The following is a 21,095-nucleotide window of genomic DNA, read 5'->3' on the forward strand; positions in this document are numbered from 1 at the left end:
AAGGGTCAAATAGTGAATGATGACTTTTTATGAAGCAACAATAGAGTCTATTTTAAGATACGGGATCATTGTTTGGTTTGGGAATCTGACAGTAAAAATGAAAACCCAAGTAAATTACCTGATGAGAGTGGCAGGAAAAATCATGGGAATTAAGACACTTGGTTGACTAAAAGACATCTTTGAGTTGTGCACAATCCAACAAGATTTTATCTGATTCTTCACATTTGCTGTCTTTGGAATATGAGCTGATGAATTCTGGCAGAAGATATAGGGTCCTGTTGTGCAAGTATAATAGATATAAACATTATTTTGTTCCTTTTTCAATTAAGTTGATCAACGAGCAAGCAGGGAAGGACCGTCAAAGAATAAGATAACGGGATTGGTTGGCACAACAGAGGGCAGTGGGGCACATGGTATTTTATTTTTATAAAAAAAAAATTAAATTACTGATTTTATGGAATCATATTTATATTAGGAGGTATTTTAGGATTAGATTTGAATGTTTATGTATGTTACATGTTGTCTTGTTGGTGTCTATGTACAGCAGAACCTTTTTTTCTAAAACAAATTTCTCCTACGGCAGACAATAAATTTTACCTTACCTTAAATTTTACCTTACCTTACCTTAGTGAGATCTCAGTCAAATATTGTCCTATAAAATATTGTGCGAAATATTATCCAGACAAACTATAGGCCTACAAATGGAAAGCTTACTTGCCTATAAAAAGGTTTTTAAAAAGTATCTTATGTCTGGTTTTGTAGTCAATGGTCACATATACACTCACTAGCCACTTTATTAGGTACTGGAAATATTCCCCGGAGATTTTGCTCCATATTGACATGATAGCATCACACAGTTGCTGCAGGGTCCAAACTTTTAAAGTGCATCCAGTGTCTTCCAAACTCTTTAATACCTCATATCTTGTGTTGACTTTATTATTCATAACGTTATGTTTATTAGTTGATTATACTATAAATTCAAAGTCGCCTTGAAATCAAACTGAAACAATAATAATACTATCTGAATATTTACCTCCGGGTTTGGAGTGGCGGACCTTAAGTTGACGGGTTTCTATAGCAACTGCATAGTAATATGCTCTTTTTTTTTTTTTTTTTTTTATTTGCAAAAAAAACAGTTGACAAGTTTGTAACAATATTTGTTTACAATGCAGAATATGAATTACATTGTCAATGAAAAGAGATATGAGAGAGAAAGACAGAAAAATAAAATAAAAATAAAGAACATGATATAAACTTGAGGGTAAGACATTTAAGAATCAAGAACAGTACATAAATTAAAGTCATTACAAAATGAAATAGTTCTGTTTGCTTTCTTATTTTTAGATAATGAAATTAATTGTATATAATGACTAAATTCTTGCAAAAACACAGGAAAATATGGTTTAGTATTAGTAAATTTGCATTTGTGGATAGTAATATGCTCTCTTGAGGTTAGTTTGCTATGAAGAAGCGACGCACAAAATAAAGCACCGCCTCCTACTCAATATTCAATTTCAGTTGGAGGTACACCAACAAACTAAAATAAAAGCCCGATTCACGCAGACTTTAATGGCATGCTTTTTATTAAGGATGTGTTTATGTAACATTTCTAAAATCCTCAGTTATAAAACAGCTTTTACATTATATATTTGTTGAGTATTAATATTTAAATATAATTGAGATATTTTCTGTTATATTACTATAGACTATGTTCTAAAAGAAATACAGAATATTAGCAAAGCATACCTGTTTTTCAAATAAATCAAATAATTTCTGCGGTGACGTGGACTTCATTCATTCCTATTATTCATTCAATGTTCCCGCGCTTTGAGAGAAAAAAAAAAACATTGATCACGTGACAGAGCAGTGAAGGAGAGGAAGTCCGTGCCGCGCGGGGTTGTGGGAACACTTTGGTGACGTCCACTACTCAAGTAGAGGAATAATATTGCAGGTCTCCGCTGGATTTCTTATTCACGGGTGAGGCTCCTTCAGTTTATGTGTTTTGCGATAGTTTGTGGCGTGGTTATGCACTTTAAAGTCGCGTCATAGTGCGTGCGCGAAACACAACATGTCGTCTTATCATTTCCGCTGTATCAGCTGACAGTTGCAAGTTAAACTGTATCAAAGTGGTTATTGTTTAATCCGCCATTAAAAGTTATAGTGTTTCTACTTGTATAGTTTTAGGAAGCACCAAATGTGGTCGAGTTTATCTTTAATAACGCCTACAAAGCGCTCTGTACAAACAGAAAGCGAGTTATAGTCATTCATAGCTGTTGTTTTCTTATTTTAACTTTATTAATTAGCATTGTTTAGGTGTATTGGTCGATTGTGTTTATAAAAGACGTCGCAGTCATATATAAATATAAAACGTTTGGTTAGTTTTTCGAGCTAAACGCTTCTTAAGTTGAAAGAGTGTGGCTGAATGAAGTTATAAATAAAGTGACTTTCACTGGTCCTCATGTACTCATGCACTGATTGAGGTAACGTAAAGTTGGTTTTATATATAACTTTAATACAGATTAATTATCACGACGCACTTTTGTGAGCACAACACGTTGTTTTTGTAACTGAAACTCTTTTAAAAAGTAGTTAAGCACTATGATATCTATAAAGCTCCATAGAGGTTTTTTTTTTTTTTAATATTCACACATTCGTTCAGTGACAACTTGTGACACGCTCCCTATATTGTTTACCATAGTACTTAATATTCGGTCTGAAATAACCTGCAAGTATGACTTCTAAACAACATTAACACCTTTGATCTGACTGTGAACAGTGTTGTACTTTGATAATCGTTGGCTGCTAATATGATTTCGCTATTTAGAGGTTGCAAATATTACTTTTATGAAATTATATTATTAAAGAAAAAGTCTGAATGTGTGAATATAAAACCAACTTTACCTCTATTGAAGTTCCCTATATTTGTCCCAATATTGTTTACTAGGGGAGAGCGGGGCACATAGTAACACTTTTTTTTTTTACAGTAATACACTAGCCTCTCATACAAATGAACACTAAGTATGACCTCCGGATCTATGGTTTCTGTACAATATTGCTAAAAGTGCCAGCAGTAAAAATTTTAATATTTACCCAACCTGTGGGGCAAGTTGTCACAGAGTTAGTTGTAACACATGCTTAAAAAGACTGATTTCAAACAATTAATTTAAATTCAGTTTACTTTAAATAGTGTTTAAAATAGTTATAATATATATATATATATATATATATTTATATATATATATATATATATATATATATATATATATATATATATATATATATATATATATATATATATATATATATATATAGCACATGCTTACCTATGTATTTATCTATTGGATAAACACATTCAGATGTATTTACATTATTATTCATTATTATACACTGCATTTATTTGCATTATCAGCAATAAAATAATTTTTTTTCTATTAAATATTTTCTATTAAAAACATTTTATATAAAAAAGTTCTTAACATTACACTCTAAATCCAACAATTATTTTGTTAGTTTAGTTGATGTTCAACAGTGTGTGGCCCACAGCATGGTGTTTTCCTCAAAACTGGCTAGCAGTCGCTGTTTTTTTTTATTTTATTTTTTACATCTTATAAAATGGTTACATCTTTTAGCCTAGGTAATCACATTGTTAGTCTTAAATCTTTTTTAAACAAGTCTTAATTTTTCTTTGTTCATGTATTGCTACCCAATTTAACCAAAACCCATACAATCAACAACAATCCATCTCAATAAAACTTTTTTTTTTAAAAGGTTTTTTTTTTTTTAACTCTATCATATTTGTTTAATTATTTCCTTACATTAACATTTCTTTAAAAGTTCTCTATGCATTTACTGCTGAGGGCACTGACCTGGTCAGATTGTTGTGCATAGATTTAGTTTATTATGTTTTTAAATTTTTTTTAAAACATTTGTTTTTTATTTTAAAGAAAGTTTATGTTGGGAAAGAAAAGTGTGTGGAATGGACACAAGTAGAGCTTGCTTGTTTTTACACGATATTTAAAATATTTAGCTAAGAACTAAAATCTACCATATATAAATGTATATTATTATTATTAATCTATTATTGTATTATTAAATGTGTTAAATTATAATATTTTTTGATAAGGCAGATAAAAATCTTTTCTATCTGGGCTTTTGAAATATTCCTTAGCCTTTAGCCCTTAATGAGTCTAAAATTTCACTCATAGTGGTCTTAAAAATGTCTTAAAGTCTTAAATTTAACTCTGTGAACCCTGCAGAAACCCTGGTAAGCAATGTGTTTTGATAGTAATTGGCTGCTGATATGATTAATCTTATTTTGAATACTTTTCTGATATTGTATTAAGAAGATGAAAGTCTGAATGTGTGATTATTGAACCAATTTTACCCCAATGTACCACATCTACATGCTCTTGGATTCAGCTCTTATTATTGAACTTGATTAATAAATCCATTTACTCAGAGTCAATGGGGTTTAAGGCACCTCTGTTTGTGCTCTTGAGGACTGTGTGGTTTAAAATAGAGGAGTGTCTTGTTACTTTTCAGAGCCTCCAGATTTTGTGTGAGCCATGGTGACATCTGATATCACTCATCTTGTGCATCTAAATCTGCCTGTGCAAGAGACGCTGAAGTCTAGAAGGGATACAGCTGCTGATAGTCACATCAATATAGCATCATTTTTGTTATTACACTACAACAAAATATATTTTTTATTTTTACATTACTGTGATGGGTTAGAGTTGGTGTAGATGTTAATAAAATAGAAATAAACTTTTTCATTAAATAGTTACGGATGTGAAACGTGACAGAAGCTGCGTGATGTCTTAAATATGTAGCTTATAAATCAAAAGGGCAATAATGTTATGAAAAAGTAAGGGTAATTATTTATACTACAGACTCCAATCCTTCTGCAGAATGATTACTGTTAACATAAAGCATGGAAAAGGTGAGACTTTAACTCCTTTTATGAAAGCATGAAAAGTGGTTGGATGATAATGAAATTTACCACTGGCACAATCCTCGTATTTCATGGATAAACAAATCAATTTCCTATAAAATTCAACAAGAGCACATCAAAACAATAAAATATAGACCTTAATAAGCAAATTTAAATAGGTTTTGTTATTTTGGTCAAAAGTTTTATTTTTTCATGATAAGGTTGACATTTTCATGGAATTGCTCATATATTATTAATATAATAATTAGTTATAATTACTGTTTTACATTACCTTGAGGGTTTGGTTTAGAGTTGGGGTTGGGGTATACCTTAATAAAATACAAAAATAGGTATTTCAATAAATTATATAAATAATTATTATTAAATTCTGTCTGCAGCTGTATCCTTTATAGAAACAACCTTAGAGACAGTGATTACAGAAAGTGTTTGCACTTTTAAAATGTGATTTAATGCATGCTATTTCTTCAGAAAACAAAATATAAGGTCAAGTGATATTTATCGTAAAGAACGGTTTTATGTTTCAAGTGAAGCAGTTCTCAAAGTTTATTTATATTTCATCATTTTGAAATGGTAAAGATATACAGTTGAAGTCAGAATTATTAGCCTCTTTATTTATTTATTTATTTTAAAATATTTCCCAAATGATGTTTAAGAGATTCAGGAAATTTTCACAGTATGTCTGATAATATTTTTTCTTCTGGAGAAAGTCTTATTTGTTTTATTTTAGCTAGAATAAAATCAGTTTTTATTTTTTTAGGGACCATTTTAAGGTCAATATTATTAGCCCCTTAAGCTAAATATTTTTTTGATAGTCTACAGAACGAACCATCATTATACAATATCTTGCCTAATTACCCTAACCTGCCTACTTAACCTAATTAAACTAGTTAAGATAAATGTCACTTTAAGCTTTATAGAAGTGTCTTGAATAAATAAGTTATTAAAACTATTATGTTTAGAAATGTGTAAAAAAAAATCTTCTCTCCGTTAAACAGAAATTGGGGAAAAAAATAAACGGGGTCTAATAATTCAGGGGTGCTAATAATTCTGACTTCAACTATAAATAGATGTGCTGTTGAAAATTAGGACAACGTTTGTACATGCTCATGTTGATGCTTGATTTAAATAATTAAATTAGATAAGTGAATATTATTAATTAGATATAAAGATATCCAAATAATTAGGTAATTAATCTACATCTGTGGTTACTGATCTACTCCTGTGTGAAATTGAGGAGTACCAGCATCATGCGTTTGTTCTTATAAAAGCCTCAATTAGCATTTGTTTTTGTTGTTTATTGATAATGCTGCAATATTCTTACATTTGTATCTGTACGCGACTGCTATTTATAATTAAAAGTCTACAGAGTCTTTATAATCCGTTCTCTAATCCTCATATCATATCAAATCAAGTAGAAAACCAATCTATCATGAGCTTGTTTGTTAGTGTAATGTTTCCTTCATTGTGTGAACAGGTGTGTGGCTTTGGCCTGGAGTAATAAGTGTAACAGAAGCCAGGCTCTGAGAGGAAGGACTGCCCTCACAGGATGGGGGCTGTGGTGTCTCGGTGGAGGGTAAGTATGTGCTCCTGTCATTTAGTCTTGTTAAGGATTTACTTTGAAGGCCTGTTTGCTAAAAGAAAACCAAAATAAAAAGATCTAAAACTTGTTCCAAATGTAAAAGATCAGCAGAGTTCGTCATGACAGCAAACATGAGTCAGTCCCTTTTATAGGGTCATTTGCAGAAGGTTTTCAACTAAACAACCTTCATTCATTCATTCATTCTACTTCAGCTTAGTCTGTTTTTTTGTCAGAGCTCACCACAGCGTAATGAACCGCCAACTATTCCAGCCTATGTTTTAAATGGCAGATCCCCTTCCAGCCGCAACTCAGTACTGGGAAACACTCATACAATCTTGCAATTATTCTCTCACACACACACACACACACACACACACACACACACACACACACACACACACACACACACACACCAATTTAGTCAATCAATTCACCTATAGCGCATGTGTTTGGACTGTCAGGGAAACCGGAGCACCCGGAGGAAACCCATGCCAACATATGGAGAACATGCAAACTCCACACAGAAATGCCTGCTCCAGTCTGCACTAGCGACCTTCTTGCTGTGAGGCGACATTAACCACTGAACCACCATGCTGCCCCCTTTCTGGAACAGGAACAACTAAATATTCTAATCACTTTTGGCATAAACTAAAATAAATAGAAATTTTAGTTTTATAATATATTGTTGGCAATTCCTAAAAATGTACCTGTCCAGAATAAGGTTGTCCATGGGCACATGCATGGATTAAGAGTTCATGTTAGTTAATGTGACTTGATTATAAACTTCAAACACAGACACCCTTTGATTCACTTCCTACCAGTTTTAGTTGTGCTGAGGTTGTTTTATTCTGAGAGTTTTTTTCTTGCTAACACTTGTGTGTCCATTTCCAGGCTAAACCATCCACTGTAGAGGTCTTGGAGGGTCTTGATAAGGTAAAAATACTTATCTAATGATTTTCTGCTATCACTCTTTCTGTCTTTTATGATACTGAAGCATTCAGCTTTATGAATGTTCTGCAACGTCCATGTGTTTAATCATGTTTATGGGACTGTCCTGATAATTCAGAATGATGTTTTAAATAGTGAATGATTTTAAACACGTTTAAAAAGATGGTAGGGATTGTTATTATGATTATAATTAATGTTATAATGATGAAGTGTTGTTTTTTGTATTTTATTAAAGTCATCACCAGCTATTGTGACTTTAAAATCTCTACTAATACTACCTAATATCGAAAGTGTCCTTCTGCAGTTAACCAACAACATGATCTCTAACTGAATCATGACGTTGTTATTATTGTAATGTTTTTATTTATATAGATGCATGAAGTAGTCATACGTTGCTGATGTTGCAATGAAAAAAAATAAACAAACAAACCAACAATAATATTTGAGGTGAATGCGTATGTTGCCAGATTGAGGTAAAAAATGCTTTGAGAACATTATGAAGTGTTGAATAATGTTTGTTGTGTATTATTTATCACCAGTTGTAACTGTTGTGAGTTTAAATTATCTACTACTACCTGATTTTGAAGGTACCCTTTTGCAGTTAGTCAGCAACAATATGATCTCTTACCGAATTAGGGTGTTGTTATTATTGTAATATTTTTTTAATCTATATAGATCTGTGAAATAGCCATGTGTATATATGTAATCTGTATAGATCTTGCCATTAAATAGCCATATGTTGCAATAAATAAATAAATAAATAAACAAACAAACAAACCAGCAATAATATTTAAAGTGAATGCATATTTTGCCAGATTGAGTTAAAAAATGCTTTGATATTTAAATAACAAAGTGTTGTTTTTAGTATTTTATTTAAATCATCACCAGCTGTTGTGAGTGTAAAATATCTACTACTACTTAAAATTGAAGGTTTCCTCATGCAGTTATACACACACACACACACATATATATATATATATGAATGATCTCTTACTGAATTATTACGTTGTTATTATTTGTTTTATTTTTATCTATATAGATCCTGCCATAAAATTGTCGTGAGTTGCTGATGTTGCTCTATATAAACAAACAAACCAACAGTAGTCTAAAATCAAACAAAAAGTGCTTAGGTGTAGCTTAATTATGTGTCAGTGCTCTTTGGGTAAGGGATTCATCATAATATACACAAAAAATCAGTCCAAGGCATTTTAAAAAACGTGGAAAAAATATATTAAAAGCTATTATTGACATGGCTTTTGCTTAAAACTGTGCCTATGCATTTTGGCAAACAGTTGCTTTTATCAGGGTTACTTGCCGAAATGCATAGGCGCAGTTTTAAGGAATAGCCATGTTAATAAATAACTTTTAAAATATTTTTATCAACATTATTCGAGTACCTTGGACTTAATTTTGCCGTTTAAATCAACAGTAATATTTAAAGTGATGTTAATGCTTTGTAGTTTGCCTACAGTGCAATGCATATGTTGCCAGATTGAGGTAAAAGAAATGCTTTTGAAATTGGAATACTTTAAAGGTATTGAGCTTCATACAAGATCTGGCAACTTGACAAATATGGACAGAAAAGAGATTTTTCATAAGTAGCTTGGGTCATATAAATTATGGGAGTTTCCTGGGAGAAATAACAAAGGTCGGAGATGGTTTGAAAGATGGGAGACAAACAGGATAAGAGAATAACACACAGTTACAGACGGACACAAATGTCAGCCATGCACTGTAAACGCCCAGTGCATGTGTCATGAGTTATTTTAGGATGGGGTTTACAGTAGTAGCTCACTCAGAGGTCTCTTCAGGTCAGCTGAGCACTGTATGAATGATTTGTTTGTACATTTGCTGTTTAAATGCCAAAGCATGTGATTTTTAAGCCATTTGACCTGGTTTTGTATTTAGACAAGATTAGATCTTTGTGTTATTAAATTAATGTTGCGGGCTGTGATCAGAGCCTCTATGAACTTCTGCTTTAGATATCTAGGTCATAGAGATTTGATTCAAGTTCTGACAAAACAGGTTTTCCATCTACGCTTACTGTATGCCGGAGGATATTTTAAAGTGTATCATCAGTGTTTCAGTGTCTTTAGGCCGTCATGCATCCTGTTATTTGATCTGTTCCTGCTGAAAACACACCCTCATATGATGGATCTCAATACTCCACTTCTACATCTTTGACTGTGCATATTTAGGCCTGTTACGAATGCTGAATTATTGTCTGATCATCATGGTTATTAATTGCAATTCTTTAAAATGATTTTTTTTTTCATTTATCTCAATTACGTTTTATTAGTAAAAATGTGTGCATTAAAGTGTCTGGTGTGTTGGTGGTGTAAGCATGGGAGTGCGTTTCCCAAAATCATAGTTATTAGCCAACTAAGATTGCAAGTTCTGTTACAAATGTAGTTCATTGGTTCCTATGAACCTGCGCAAACACTACTATAATAATGAATTATTGTCTAAAATTGTGATTAAGTGATTAATTCAAATAAAAACATTAGCTTACACTTTTGTCAGAATTTTTTTTGAAACCAAATGTATTATTTATTATTAAATAGATAATTTATTTGTAATTTTTATTTATTTATTTTTAAATAATTATTTAATTTGTTTTTAATTCATTTTTAATTTATTCATTTTTAATTAATTATTTAATTTATTTATTTAAACATTTTTATTAATTAATAAATTATTTTTTTTTATTTTTAACTATTTTTATAAATAATATTATTTTATATTATTTTATTTTATTTTATTATTTTATAAATTATATATATAATTTTTTAAATTTATATAATTTAAATAAAAAAATAATACATGTATTTATTTATTTATTGTTTATTTTTATTAATACAAATATTTTACTTAATTTATTAATTTATTTATACTTTTTAATTAATTAATTTATTTATTAATAATACATTTATTTATTTATTTAAAATTTATTAATAAAATATATTTTTTAAATAATTAATAAGTTAATTAAAATATATAAATATATATATATATATATATATTTTAAATGAATTGATTGATTTGGTTATTTATTTATTTTAAACGTAATTCAAACAAAGGTTCAAGGATTGAATGAAGCTGACTACCTCCAGTCCTTATGTTGTGTTTTATTGATCTCTTTTTTCCCTCTTTCTCTCAGGATATCCAGGTCCTTGAGGAATACAGAGAGAAGAACCATAAGCAGCTGAAGCTATGGGTTTACAGACTGCTGTTGTACTCCGCTCTGCTGTACCTGATGGCCTGTGCAGTCGTATACGCGTGGTACATCCCGGAGCGGATGATAGGAAAATTAATAGTGGCATCACCCTTCTTACTGTTCCCTCTGCTGTAAGTATGTAAATTCAGACTATCAAAAAGTTTAAGTACCATTAAGACAAGATTTTTATAATGAAAACACTTTAGATGTTTTAAAAGGGTATTACCAGGACAGACTTTAAGTAATTTAACAAATGTTGAATTAAAAAATCATATGTAACTTTTAGTATACAGTTTTTGTGAATTTAACTTATTTATTTATATTTTTAAATCATCTATATCTTCTTTTATTGAAATATGAAGTTGATTCTATCATGTAATGGTTTTTATTTATATTGATCTTGCAGTGAAACAGCCATAAGTTGCTGATGTGGCAAAAAATAAATAAATAAATTGAAGAATGGTAGTAAATTCAATATATTTTGTTCTACCAAATGGGTAAGACCCTGCTCGAGGATGTTTTGCGAGATTTCTCCCTTTGTTAACCATTCAGTGGACTGTCCTTCTTTAAATTTTCGTAGATTTTTCTATGAAGTGAACTCACTTATTAAATTATTTGGTAAAGTTTTGTCTAAGGAGTTTTGTAGCATTTAAATGCCAAAAGTCTGATGTCATATAACTTTTGTTTGTTTGAATTTATATGATATAGTTTTATTATATTATATTTTATTATATTATATTATATTATATTATTCTGAATTGTTTTTGCAATGAAGATAGTCAATAGACTGATATAAAAACTTATTTTTTAATGGTTTATTTTATTATATTATTTAGAATTATTTTTGCCATGATTGGCTATTTAAAGCAATAAATTATTAAATACTTATTTATTTCTGTCATGATGCCAGCACAAAATATTTTACTAGATATTCTTCAAGACACTTCTATACAGCTTAAAGTGACATTTAAAGGCTTCACTTGGTTAATTAGGTTAACTAGGCCGGTTAGGGTAATTAGTTAAGTTGTAATATGATGGTTTGTTCTGTAGACTTATGAAAGATATATAACTTAAAGGGGCTAATAATATTGGCAATATTGTTTAAATTATATTTATAATTATAATATTAATATTGATAATATTATCAGACATAGTAAATAAAAAATATAATATAAATATGTATATAAAAATTTTAAGTACATAATACATGTATACAATTTGATAATTTTTTAAGTGAAGTTTTTATTTCTTGTCTTATTTGTATTAGTGTTGTTGTTATTATGATTGAGTAACTGTTTGAATGTTTTTTTAGTAATTTAGATTTTCATGCCTTATTTTTTATTGTAAGTGTATAGTTTGTCTGTATTTCTCCAGGTATCTCATTTGTATTAACTACTTTAATTTTCTTGTCACCTAATAATTTGTTTTATTTTTGAGTAAATATTGTAGTTTGTAATAATAGTTTGGATTTGTGTGTCTTGTTTTCATTTTAATTGTAATTTTATTTGTTTTGTATTTTTTTTAATTTAATGTTCTTTCTAATTTTTTAATAAAAGTCTTAAGTGGAACTTAATGAATGGTAAATGTTTCCTGTCAACAAGCTGAAAGTAATGTTAAGATTAATAAAGATTCATATTAATAACTTTCCTTTTCTCTTCTGAAGGATTTGGCTGCTGAGGAAACTGCTGATAGTTTTATACAACAAGCGAACAGAGAGAAACAGTAAGATTTTCCTTCCTGGGTTTTAGATGATCTCATTATGAGTTCTGTTTTTCTGTATTGTCTGTTTAATTCAGTGTGATGAATTATACCTACAGGTTCAATTCTGTTGTTTTTATTTACTGTTTTGTTTCTTAGATGAAAAGTTAGAAGAGCTGAAAGCAGAGAAAAAGAAAATAGTGAGTAACTTTCTGCTGTTGTGTCTTTTAATTTTAGGCTGCTTTTTGTCTGTTTTGTGTTTGTTCTTCTGTTTGGCCTTTTTACAAATGTCTGTGACGTTTCAGCGTTAAAATACACATCAGATCGTTTATTATATAGCCTGTTAAAAATGTACGTTTTTGGGTGAGAGATTATTGTGTTTTTTTTTGCCTGTGGCTTTAAAGGCAAATAAGCAGGTTATAACATTTAATTTCTGAGAGGTATAAATGGGGTAGGATGTAATGATAAACTCAGTCACAAATACCACGATAAGATGAATAAGCAACACACAAATGCAATTGCAATGATCGCAGTGTGCGCGCACACACATGCGTGCACATATAACAGGTTGTGTTTTGTTGCTCAAATGTGCATACCTGTCAACCCCCTTATTTTTCCCAGGATTCTCCTGCCTTTTGCAATTCTATCCCGCTATCATCCTGTAAATGTATTTTCCCATATCTATGAAGGGTGGCAATAAACAAGAGCCGATCCTCCCTATACGCAACCCATACCGCCGAACCACCAGGGGATGCCCCTTCCTCTTAAATGTGAATCTGTTCTGTACTTTTATTTTATTTAGGCATGAAAACACTTTGAAATAAAAATAAAAATGGCAGGATTCCCTTACTTTCTATTACAGGCGCCATTGCCCCTCTCATGCAATCCTCAAAACAGTCGATCATGTAGCGGTGCGTGACTGTCAGACGCAATCCATATTGATAAATAGATGCTATTTCCAAAACGAATTCTGAATACGTTGTTTGAAGCAAAGCGAAAGTGGATACTCTGGGTCTTAAGTAGTGTGTTTGAACAGACTCATACACATAAAAATAATAATAATTACAATAATTATAATAATAATAATGATGATGATGATGATGATGATGATAATAATAATAATATAATAATAGTAATGATAATTACAATAATGATAATTAAAATAATAATAATAACAAAAATAATAATGATTATGATGATGATAATAATGATAGTAATAATAATGATGATGATGATGATAATAATATAATAATAGTAATGATAATTACAATAATGATAATTATAATAATAATAATAATAATAATAATAATAATAATAATAATAATAATTACAATAATTATAATAATAATAATAATGATGATGATGATGATGATGATAATAATAATATAATAATAATAATGATAATTACAATAATGATAATAATAATAATGATGATGATGATAATATGATAGTAATAATAATGATGATAATAACAATAATAATAATGATGATGATGATAATAATTATAATAATGATAGTAATAATAATGATAATAACAATAATAATGATAATAATAATGATGATAATAACAATAATAATGATAATAATAATAATGATGATAATAACGATAATAATAATAATAATGACAATAATAATAATAATAATATTAATATTATAATGAGAATAATAATAATTTTTATAATGATGATGATAATAATAATAATAATGATAATAATGATAAAAATAATAATAATGATAATAATGACAATAATAATAATAATAATAATAATAATAATATTAATAATGAGAATAATAATGATTTTTATAATGATGATAATAATAATGATAATAATGATAATGATGATAATAATAATAATAATAATAATAATGTCTAAACATGTCCATCTTGGTGGGTTTTCTTTTAAACACAATTTTGTCTTAAATTAACAAAAAAATTATTGAATGCTTTCACTATCTGTGCATTTTTAAAGTGACACCTCTGTTATGTAATGTAGTCAAATGAAAAATCTAAATGAGAGATTCATTCGCTGCTCTTCAATTAGAATATTTAAATTATGCAGTGAAGAATCTGGTGTCCATTATTTGACAGTATGCAAATGGGTAAATATGCTTCTGGTTAGAGATATTTATAGCCAAGTTACTGTTCAAAATAAACCTGATTTAGCGTTCTCAAATCGGGACTCCTGTTGTGTGATTGAAGCGTCCTTGTTTATAGTTGTGTAAACTATACAGCTATACCTGACCAGTTTGATCACAGAGTTGGAACAGATCTTTTAATCTAAGTTTCTTTGCAAATCCTGTCATGTGGACATTTTTATACAAGTTAATACTGACACATTATAATATGCGCCTATCAATCAATAATGGTGGGTGGGGAAAACAATGCTGCTATGTCAAATTGGAGAACATGCAAACTCCATTCAGAAATGCCAACTGACCCAGACGAAGCTCGAACCAGTGACTTTCTTGCTGTGAGGCGATCGTGCTACCCGCTGTGCCACCGTGACACCTCCTCCTGATGTAATGTGAAGGAATTTTTTAAAAAAGATGCTTGTTATCTTTCATATCACTCCAATATGACTCTAGACACACAATGCTGTTAAAATAGCTTCCACAAGTCATATTAAAACTGCTTGAGTGCATGTCCTCTCATATATGCATACATCATAACATTTTAATATGAGCGAGCTAGTAATTTTACCCAGTCAGGGTGCTTCCCTCTACTGTTAGCTTTACACTAATGCCAGGAAAACAACGTCCTGTTTTCCTTCTCATCATATCGAGCTCCTCTGCTGTCAGCGAGAGAAAGAGATCATTTCTGCTCTTAATAAATAATCTGAAATCAATGAAGACAGCGGGTAATTGGCACAGAGACTTTACTTGGTAAAGTGCTTGGCTAACGACTTGTCTTTAAATTAATAGTGTTTAGTGATGGGAGGAAATAAATCTGAGAAATTGCTTGTCATCCACTGTCATGTCTAATAACTTTCAATAATTACAGCTGATGGATTTTCACACTCCCCATTATCGCAGTAGGGCTTGTAATTATTCTATTCATTAAAGTTAAATAATTAGCACTATTTGCTCTTAGCCTGAAATGAAGTTTTAAGATGAAACTGAACCGTAGATGTGAGGAAACGGACCAAATTAGTTTCTGCCTTTAACCACCCCCCCCCCAAAAGGCGCAAGATTAACCCTTTATTGGACAGTTACCATAAATTAAAATGATTTGAAATTCCGGATATTGTTATGATTATTCAGCATTCATTACTGTTTGATGTAATTGTGCTGATGGGATTGTCATATTTTCACTTTATTTCAGCTTGAACAAGTGATGGAAACGGAGACCTATAAAAATGCCAAGCTGATTCTTGAACGCTTTGACCCAGACTCAAAGAAGAAGCTTGTAAGTATTATATTCAAATTCATCATCTTGCTTATCAAAACATGCTCCTTTTTACAAGATGTAAAATAATGTAAAATAAGTCTGACGTCCATAGAGTGTTTACGTGAAGTTTCAGCTCAAAATAACACGCATATAATGTTTTCTAACTCTCTGAAACTGACCCTTTTACACTTTGACACTAAATGTGGCATATTGGTGACTGTCGCTTTAAATTCAAATGAGATTATGCTCTTTTTTCCAAAGAGGGAGGAGCTATGAATGCCTGTGTATCAGCAGTGTCAGATACAGAAACAAAACTAACATCCTATGCTAATGAGGGAGAGATGGTCACTAGTGGGCGGGGTTTCCCCCCTCTAATGACGTCATACAAATGGAGAATGTCAATCAAAGTGTTTCTGCAGACGGCTTTTATCAAGTGTGATTATAATAAAAATAATATATACATGGTTACCATTAGAAGCTGGTTATATTCACAGACTGTTCCCACACAACTGTGTTTAAACCAATTAAATTGTGGTTAAATTGACTTTTGCATAATAGTTCCCCTTTAATACAGATGTGATGGATTTAATGTGTGTGTGTGTTTTTTTTTTTTTCTCTGAAGGAGTTAGAGACTCAACCCATTGGCCCGACTGCCACTCCAAGACAAGGCCAAGGTGAGCAATCAAATCCAGTCCACCTCTAAAGCTAGAAATTGGAGATATATATGCTTCATAATCTTTTATCAGAGTTTAGTAAATTGTTTTAGTGACATGCCATGTGGGTAAAACTGGATGAAATCTAGGCCTTTTACAATAATTAATATATAGACTCATCGCAAAAGACATGGACATGATCTCAATATATATTGGTGATGCAATAAAAAAAAAAAAATTATATATATATATATATATATATATATATATATATATATATATATATATATATACATTGTCCATTCACAAAAAAAAACTATTCTAGCAACACTTTAGTTGATTGTGCAACATCTTTATCTCTATTGGAGGTGTCAGTGTCAGTATGGTTAAAACACTAGTTTTAACACTATAGACCATTTTGAGGGATGTAAAGTGTTATTCAACCGTGCGTTTATTAAACAGGTGGGTAATGTATGTAGACACGATGATAATGATGCGAACACCTTTTGTTTTTGCACTTTTTGTCATAATAAAAAGGCTTATGTCTTTTTTATGGCCGTTTACATAGAGACACATTTAGCTGTATACTCAAATGTTTTATTTTTAGTGCTGGACAAAGATTAATCGAAATGAATCACATCCACAATAAAAATGTATGACCTAATGCACCTGTGTGTACTTTGTATACTTACTCTGAATATATAAATACACATGCATGCATATGTTTGAGAATCTATAATTTATAATAATTAATATAATTAATTTATAATATCTGCTATTAGATCTATTTTCAGTTGTCAGACACCCAAATGAAAATATACTATATTAACTTATAGTAAAAACTGTAGTGCTTTTTTCATATACATGTCTATGATACAAATTGTATATACATTTAAATTTGTATGTAACAAAATTGTTTTGTATAGTTTTGTTCCAATGTATGTGTGTCTAGTGAATATACATAATAAATATATGTACATATAATGTACACACACATCTCTTTTGTCAAAATAAACTTTTATTTTGGATGTGATTAATCACACACAATTTATTTTATATTACAGGGTTTAGAAATTTATAAGATGCAATGAGCGTTTGTGTTATTGTTTTTTTTTTTTTTTTTTCAGAGCTACGTCATCGGCTTGTGTCTCCTCGTCCCACTGGTCGTCCTCCTCCAGTCCCTGTACCTGGCCCGTCAGTCCCCGGCACGCCACTGTCCGCTCCAGGAGGACCACCTGAAAAAGGTCTGTCAGCCTCGACCCCGCAAGCTCTGATCAGGCGGCCCGGGACCCCGGCGGGCACACCGATTCCTGTGATGGGTGAGTTTCATCTGCTCATTCATCTGATTGAAAGCTGTGTTAATGTCCTTGGCTGATAAATATACACATTTCTTTTTTCATCTAGTCTTAAACTCTTTACAAAAGTAACATTTTATATATATATATTAACTTTATGAAGATATAAATACGTCTTTTAAAAAATAACAATGAAATGCAAGTATTATGGCAGCACAGTGGCTCAGTGGTTAGCACTGAAATATAAAAACATCCCAAATTACTCAAAATGCTACTTGAAATATTCGAAATTCTAATATAATTGTTTTAAAAATTAGTAAGTTAATTTATTAAATTCACATACAACCACTATTAAACTTAAAAAGAGCTCATACCAAATAACTAAAGTTTAAACACTCACCGGCCACTTTATTAGGTACACCTTACTAGTACCGGGTTGGACCCCCTTTTGCCTTCAGAACTACCTTAATCCTTTGTGGCATAGATTCAACAAGATATTGACATGATGGCATCACACAGTTGCTGCAGATATGTCCGCTGCACATCCATGATGTGAATTTCCCGTTTCACCACATCACAAACGTGCTCTATTGGATTGAGTTTGGTGACTGTGGAGGCCATTTGCGTTCAGTAAACTCATTGTCCTGTTCAAGAAACCAGTCTGAGATGATTCATGCTTTATGACATGGTGCGTTATCCTGCTGAATACACTGTGCTCATAAAGGGATGGACATGGTCAGCAGCAATACTCAGGTAGGCTGTGGCATTGATGCTAAATTGGTACTAATGGACCCAAAGTGTGCCAAGAAAATCCCCCCTCACCATTAAACCACCACCACCAGTCTGAACCGCTGATACAAGGCAGGATGGATCCATGCTTTCATGTTGTTGATGCCAAATTCTGACCCGACCTTCCGAATGTGTCAGCAGAAATGGAGACTCATCAGAGCAGGCAACGTTTCTCCAATCTTCTATTGTCCAGTTTTGGTGAGTCTGTGTGAATTGTAGCCTCAGTTTCCTGTTCTTAGCTGACAGGAGCGGCACCCGGTGTAGTCTTCTGCTGCTGTAGCCCATCCGCCTCAAGGTTGGACGTGTTGTGTGTTCAGAGATGCTCTTCTGCAGAGCTCGGTTGTAACGAGTGCTTATTTGAGTTACTGTTGCCTTTCTATCAGCTGGAGCCAGTCTGACCATTCTCCTCTGACCTCTGGCATCAACAAGGCATTTGCGCCCACAGAACTGCCACTTACTGGATATTTCTTCTTTGTCAGACCATTGTCTGTAAATCCTAGAGATGGTTGTGCGTGAAAATCTCAGTAGATCAGCAGTTTCTGAAATACTCAGACCAGCCCGTCTGGCACCAACAACCATGCCACATTCAGAGTCACTTAAATCCTCTTTCTTCCCTATTTTGATGCTCGCTTTGAACAGCAGCAGATCGTCTTGACCATGTCTACACGCCTAAATGCATTGAGTTGCTGCCATGTGATTGGCTGATTAGAAATTTGCGTTACCGAGCAGTTGGACAGGTGTACCTAATAAAGTGGCTGGTGATTCATGTAAAAGTAAACGTCAATTATAAATAATAATCAGTAATAAGTTTGTATACACAATGCTAAAAAACTGCCAGAAGTCACAGTGAATTTCTCTTCCATCTTGCGTATGAAAATGTAGTTTTAGGATTTTTTATGTAATTAGTTTATGGTTAATTGAGCGTCTGTTAACAGTGAGTGACAGATGACACAGGCCCTGCTGTGTTTGTCACGTGGGTTTTTGCTGTATGGAGCTCTTCTGGGCCCAGTTCAAGCAAACACCTTTAGCAAGAAATTGGAAGTGAAAAGCACCTTGGTCCACTGCGGCGTCTCCATATGCTGGTAAATGAGTAAGCAGCAGGGATCCCACACTATGCCAAGTCTGGCAGAAATGACCAGTCTTCTGGCTATGATTGCTCTTGATGTAAAATTATATTAATTATGAGTGTGGATCACAGCGGGCGTAAGGAGGGAGGTCCATATCAGTGTCGTTATTAAAAGCTGTCCCTCTTATCAGTCATCATTGGCCATGCAGCACTGAGCCACAGATACCAGCACACTACTGTGGAGACGTCTGTGTGTGTGTGAGGGTTCCCGCTCTGAGCCTGATGTCAAATTCCTTGACTTTCTCTGACTACAAAGCTGAGTTTATATGATTCATCATGAACAGAAGACTGTTGTGTTTGCTGAGCGGGCAAAACAAACAGACACAGCTTAGTGAATGCATTTGACTTGAATGACTGCTGGCTGACAAGCAGGCAAGGAGTAAAATGGTGCTGATAAATAGAGGAACAATGGGATCAAACGCATGATATAGAAGAATAAAACATTGCATTAAATCTCCTGGCTTTAGATGACTGGAACAGCCCTTTTAAAGTTCCATGATTTTCCCATAATTCCCTGACCACTGTTTGTGTGTGTGTGTCTGTGGGTTTGTGTGCGTGTGTGTGCTTGTGCATGTTTGCGTGTTTTTGTGCACGCATTTGTGTACTTGTGTCTGTGCGTGTTTGCATGCATGCATGTTTTTGTGCTTTTGCGCGCGTGTCTGCGCTTGTTTGTACGTGTGTGTGTGTGTGTGTGTGTGTGTGTGTGTGCACGTGTATGTTTGTGAGTGTCTGTTCATGTGTATATATTTGTGTGCACTCCTTTGTGTGCTTGTGCGTGTTTGTTAATGTGTGCATATGTTTGTGTGTGTGTGTGCGTATGTGTGTGTCTGTCCGTGTGTGTAAATTTGCTTGTACTCCTTTGTGTGCTTGTGTGTGTTTGTTAATGTGTGCGTATGTTTGTGTGGTTTGTATGTGTGTGTGTGTGTGTGCATGTACGTATGTTTGCGTGTGTCTGTCCTTGTGTGTAAATTTGCGTGCACTTCTTTGTGTGCTTGTGCATGTTTGTTTGTGTGTGCGTATGTTTGTGCGTGTCTGTCCGTGTGTGTATATTTGCGTGCACTCCTTTGTGTGCTTATGCGTGTGTGTGTGTGCGTATGTTTGTGTTTGTGTATGTCTGTCCATGTGTGTGTATTTGCGTGCACTCATTGGTGTGCTTATGCGTGTTTGCTTGTGTGTGCATGTTTGTGTGTTTGTGTACACCTCTGCATATGTGTATGTTTTTTTTGTGTGTCTGTGTCTGTCTGTATGTGTGTGTGGGTGTGTGTGTTTGTATTTGTGCGTGTTTGCACATGTGTATGCTTGTGTGTGTGCGTGTGTGTGCGTGTGCCTGCGTGCGTGTGTGTGTGTGTGTTTGTATTTGTGCGTGTTTGCATATGTGTATGCGCGTGTTTGTTTGTGCTTGTGTTTATGTCTGTTTGCATGTGTGCTTGTGCATGTGTGTTTGTTTG

At 32.3% G+C, this 21,095-nt stretch overlaps 1 protein-coding gene across 1 annotated transcript in view; it reads left to right on the forward strand.

The window, feature by feature from the left end:
* Positions 1 to 1,877: 1,877 nt before the first annotated feature.
* The window catches only part of lnpa (limb and neural patterns a), a gene marked incomplete at its 5' end in the record, with an annotated part of 25,587 nt that continues 6,369 nt past the window's right edge, over positions 1,878 to 21,095 (forward strand). The window contains 9 exon segments of the mRNA NM_199480.1: positions 1,878 to 1,977; positions 6,429 to 6,527; positions 7,425 to 7,466; positions 10,642 to 10,829; positions 12,362 to 12,420; positions 12,556 to 12,596; positions 15,719 to 15,802; positions 16,407 to 16,458; positions 17,565 to 17,756. Coding sequence (NP_955774.1) covers positions 6,501 to 6,527; positions 7,425 to 7,466; positions 10,642 to 10,829; positions 12,362 to 12,420; positions 12,556 to 12,596; positions 15,719 to 15,802; positions 16,407 to 16,458; positions 17,565 to 17,756 — 685 coding nt within the window.

Source organism: Danio rerio, chromosome 9 (genome assembly GCF_052040795.2).
Source record: "Danio rerio strain M-AB ecotype USA chromosome 9, GRCz13ab, whole genome shotgun sequence".
Lineage (NCBI taxonomy): Eukaryota > Metazoa > Chordata > Actinopteri > Cypriniformes > Danionidae > Danio > Danio rerio.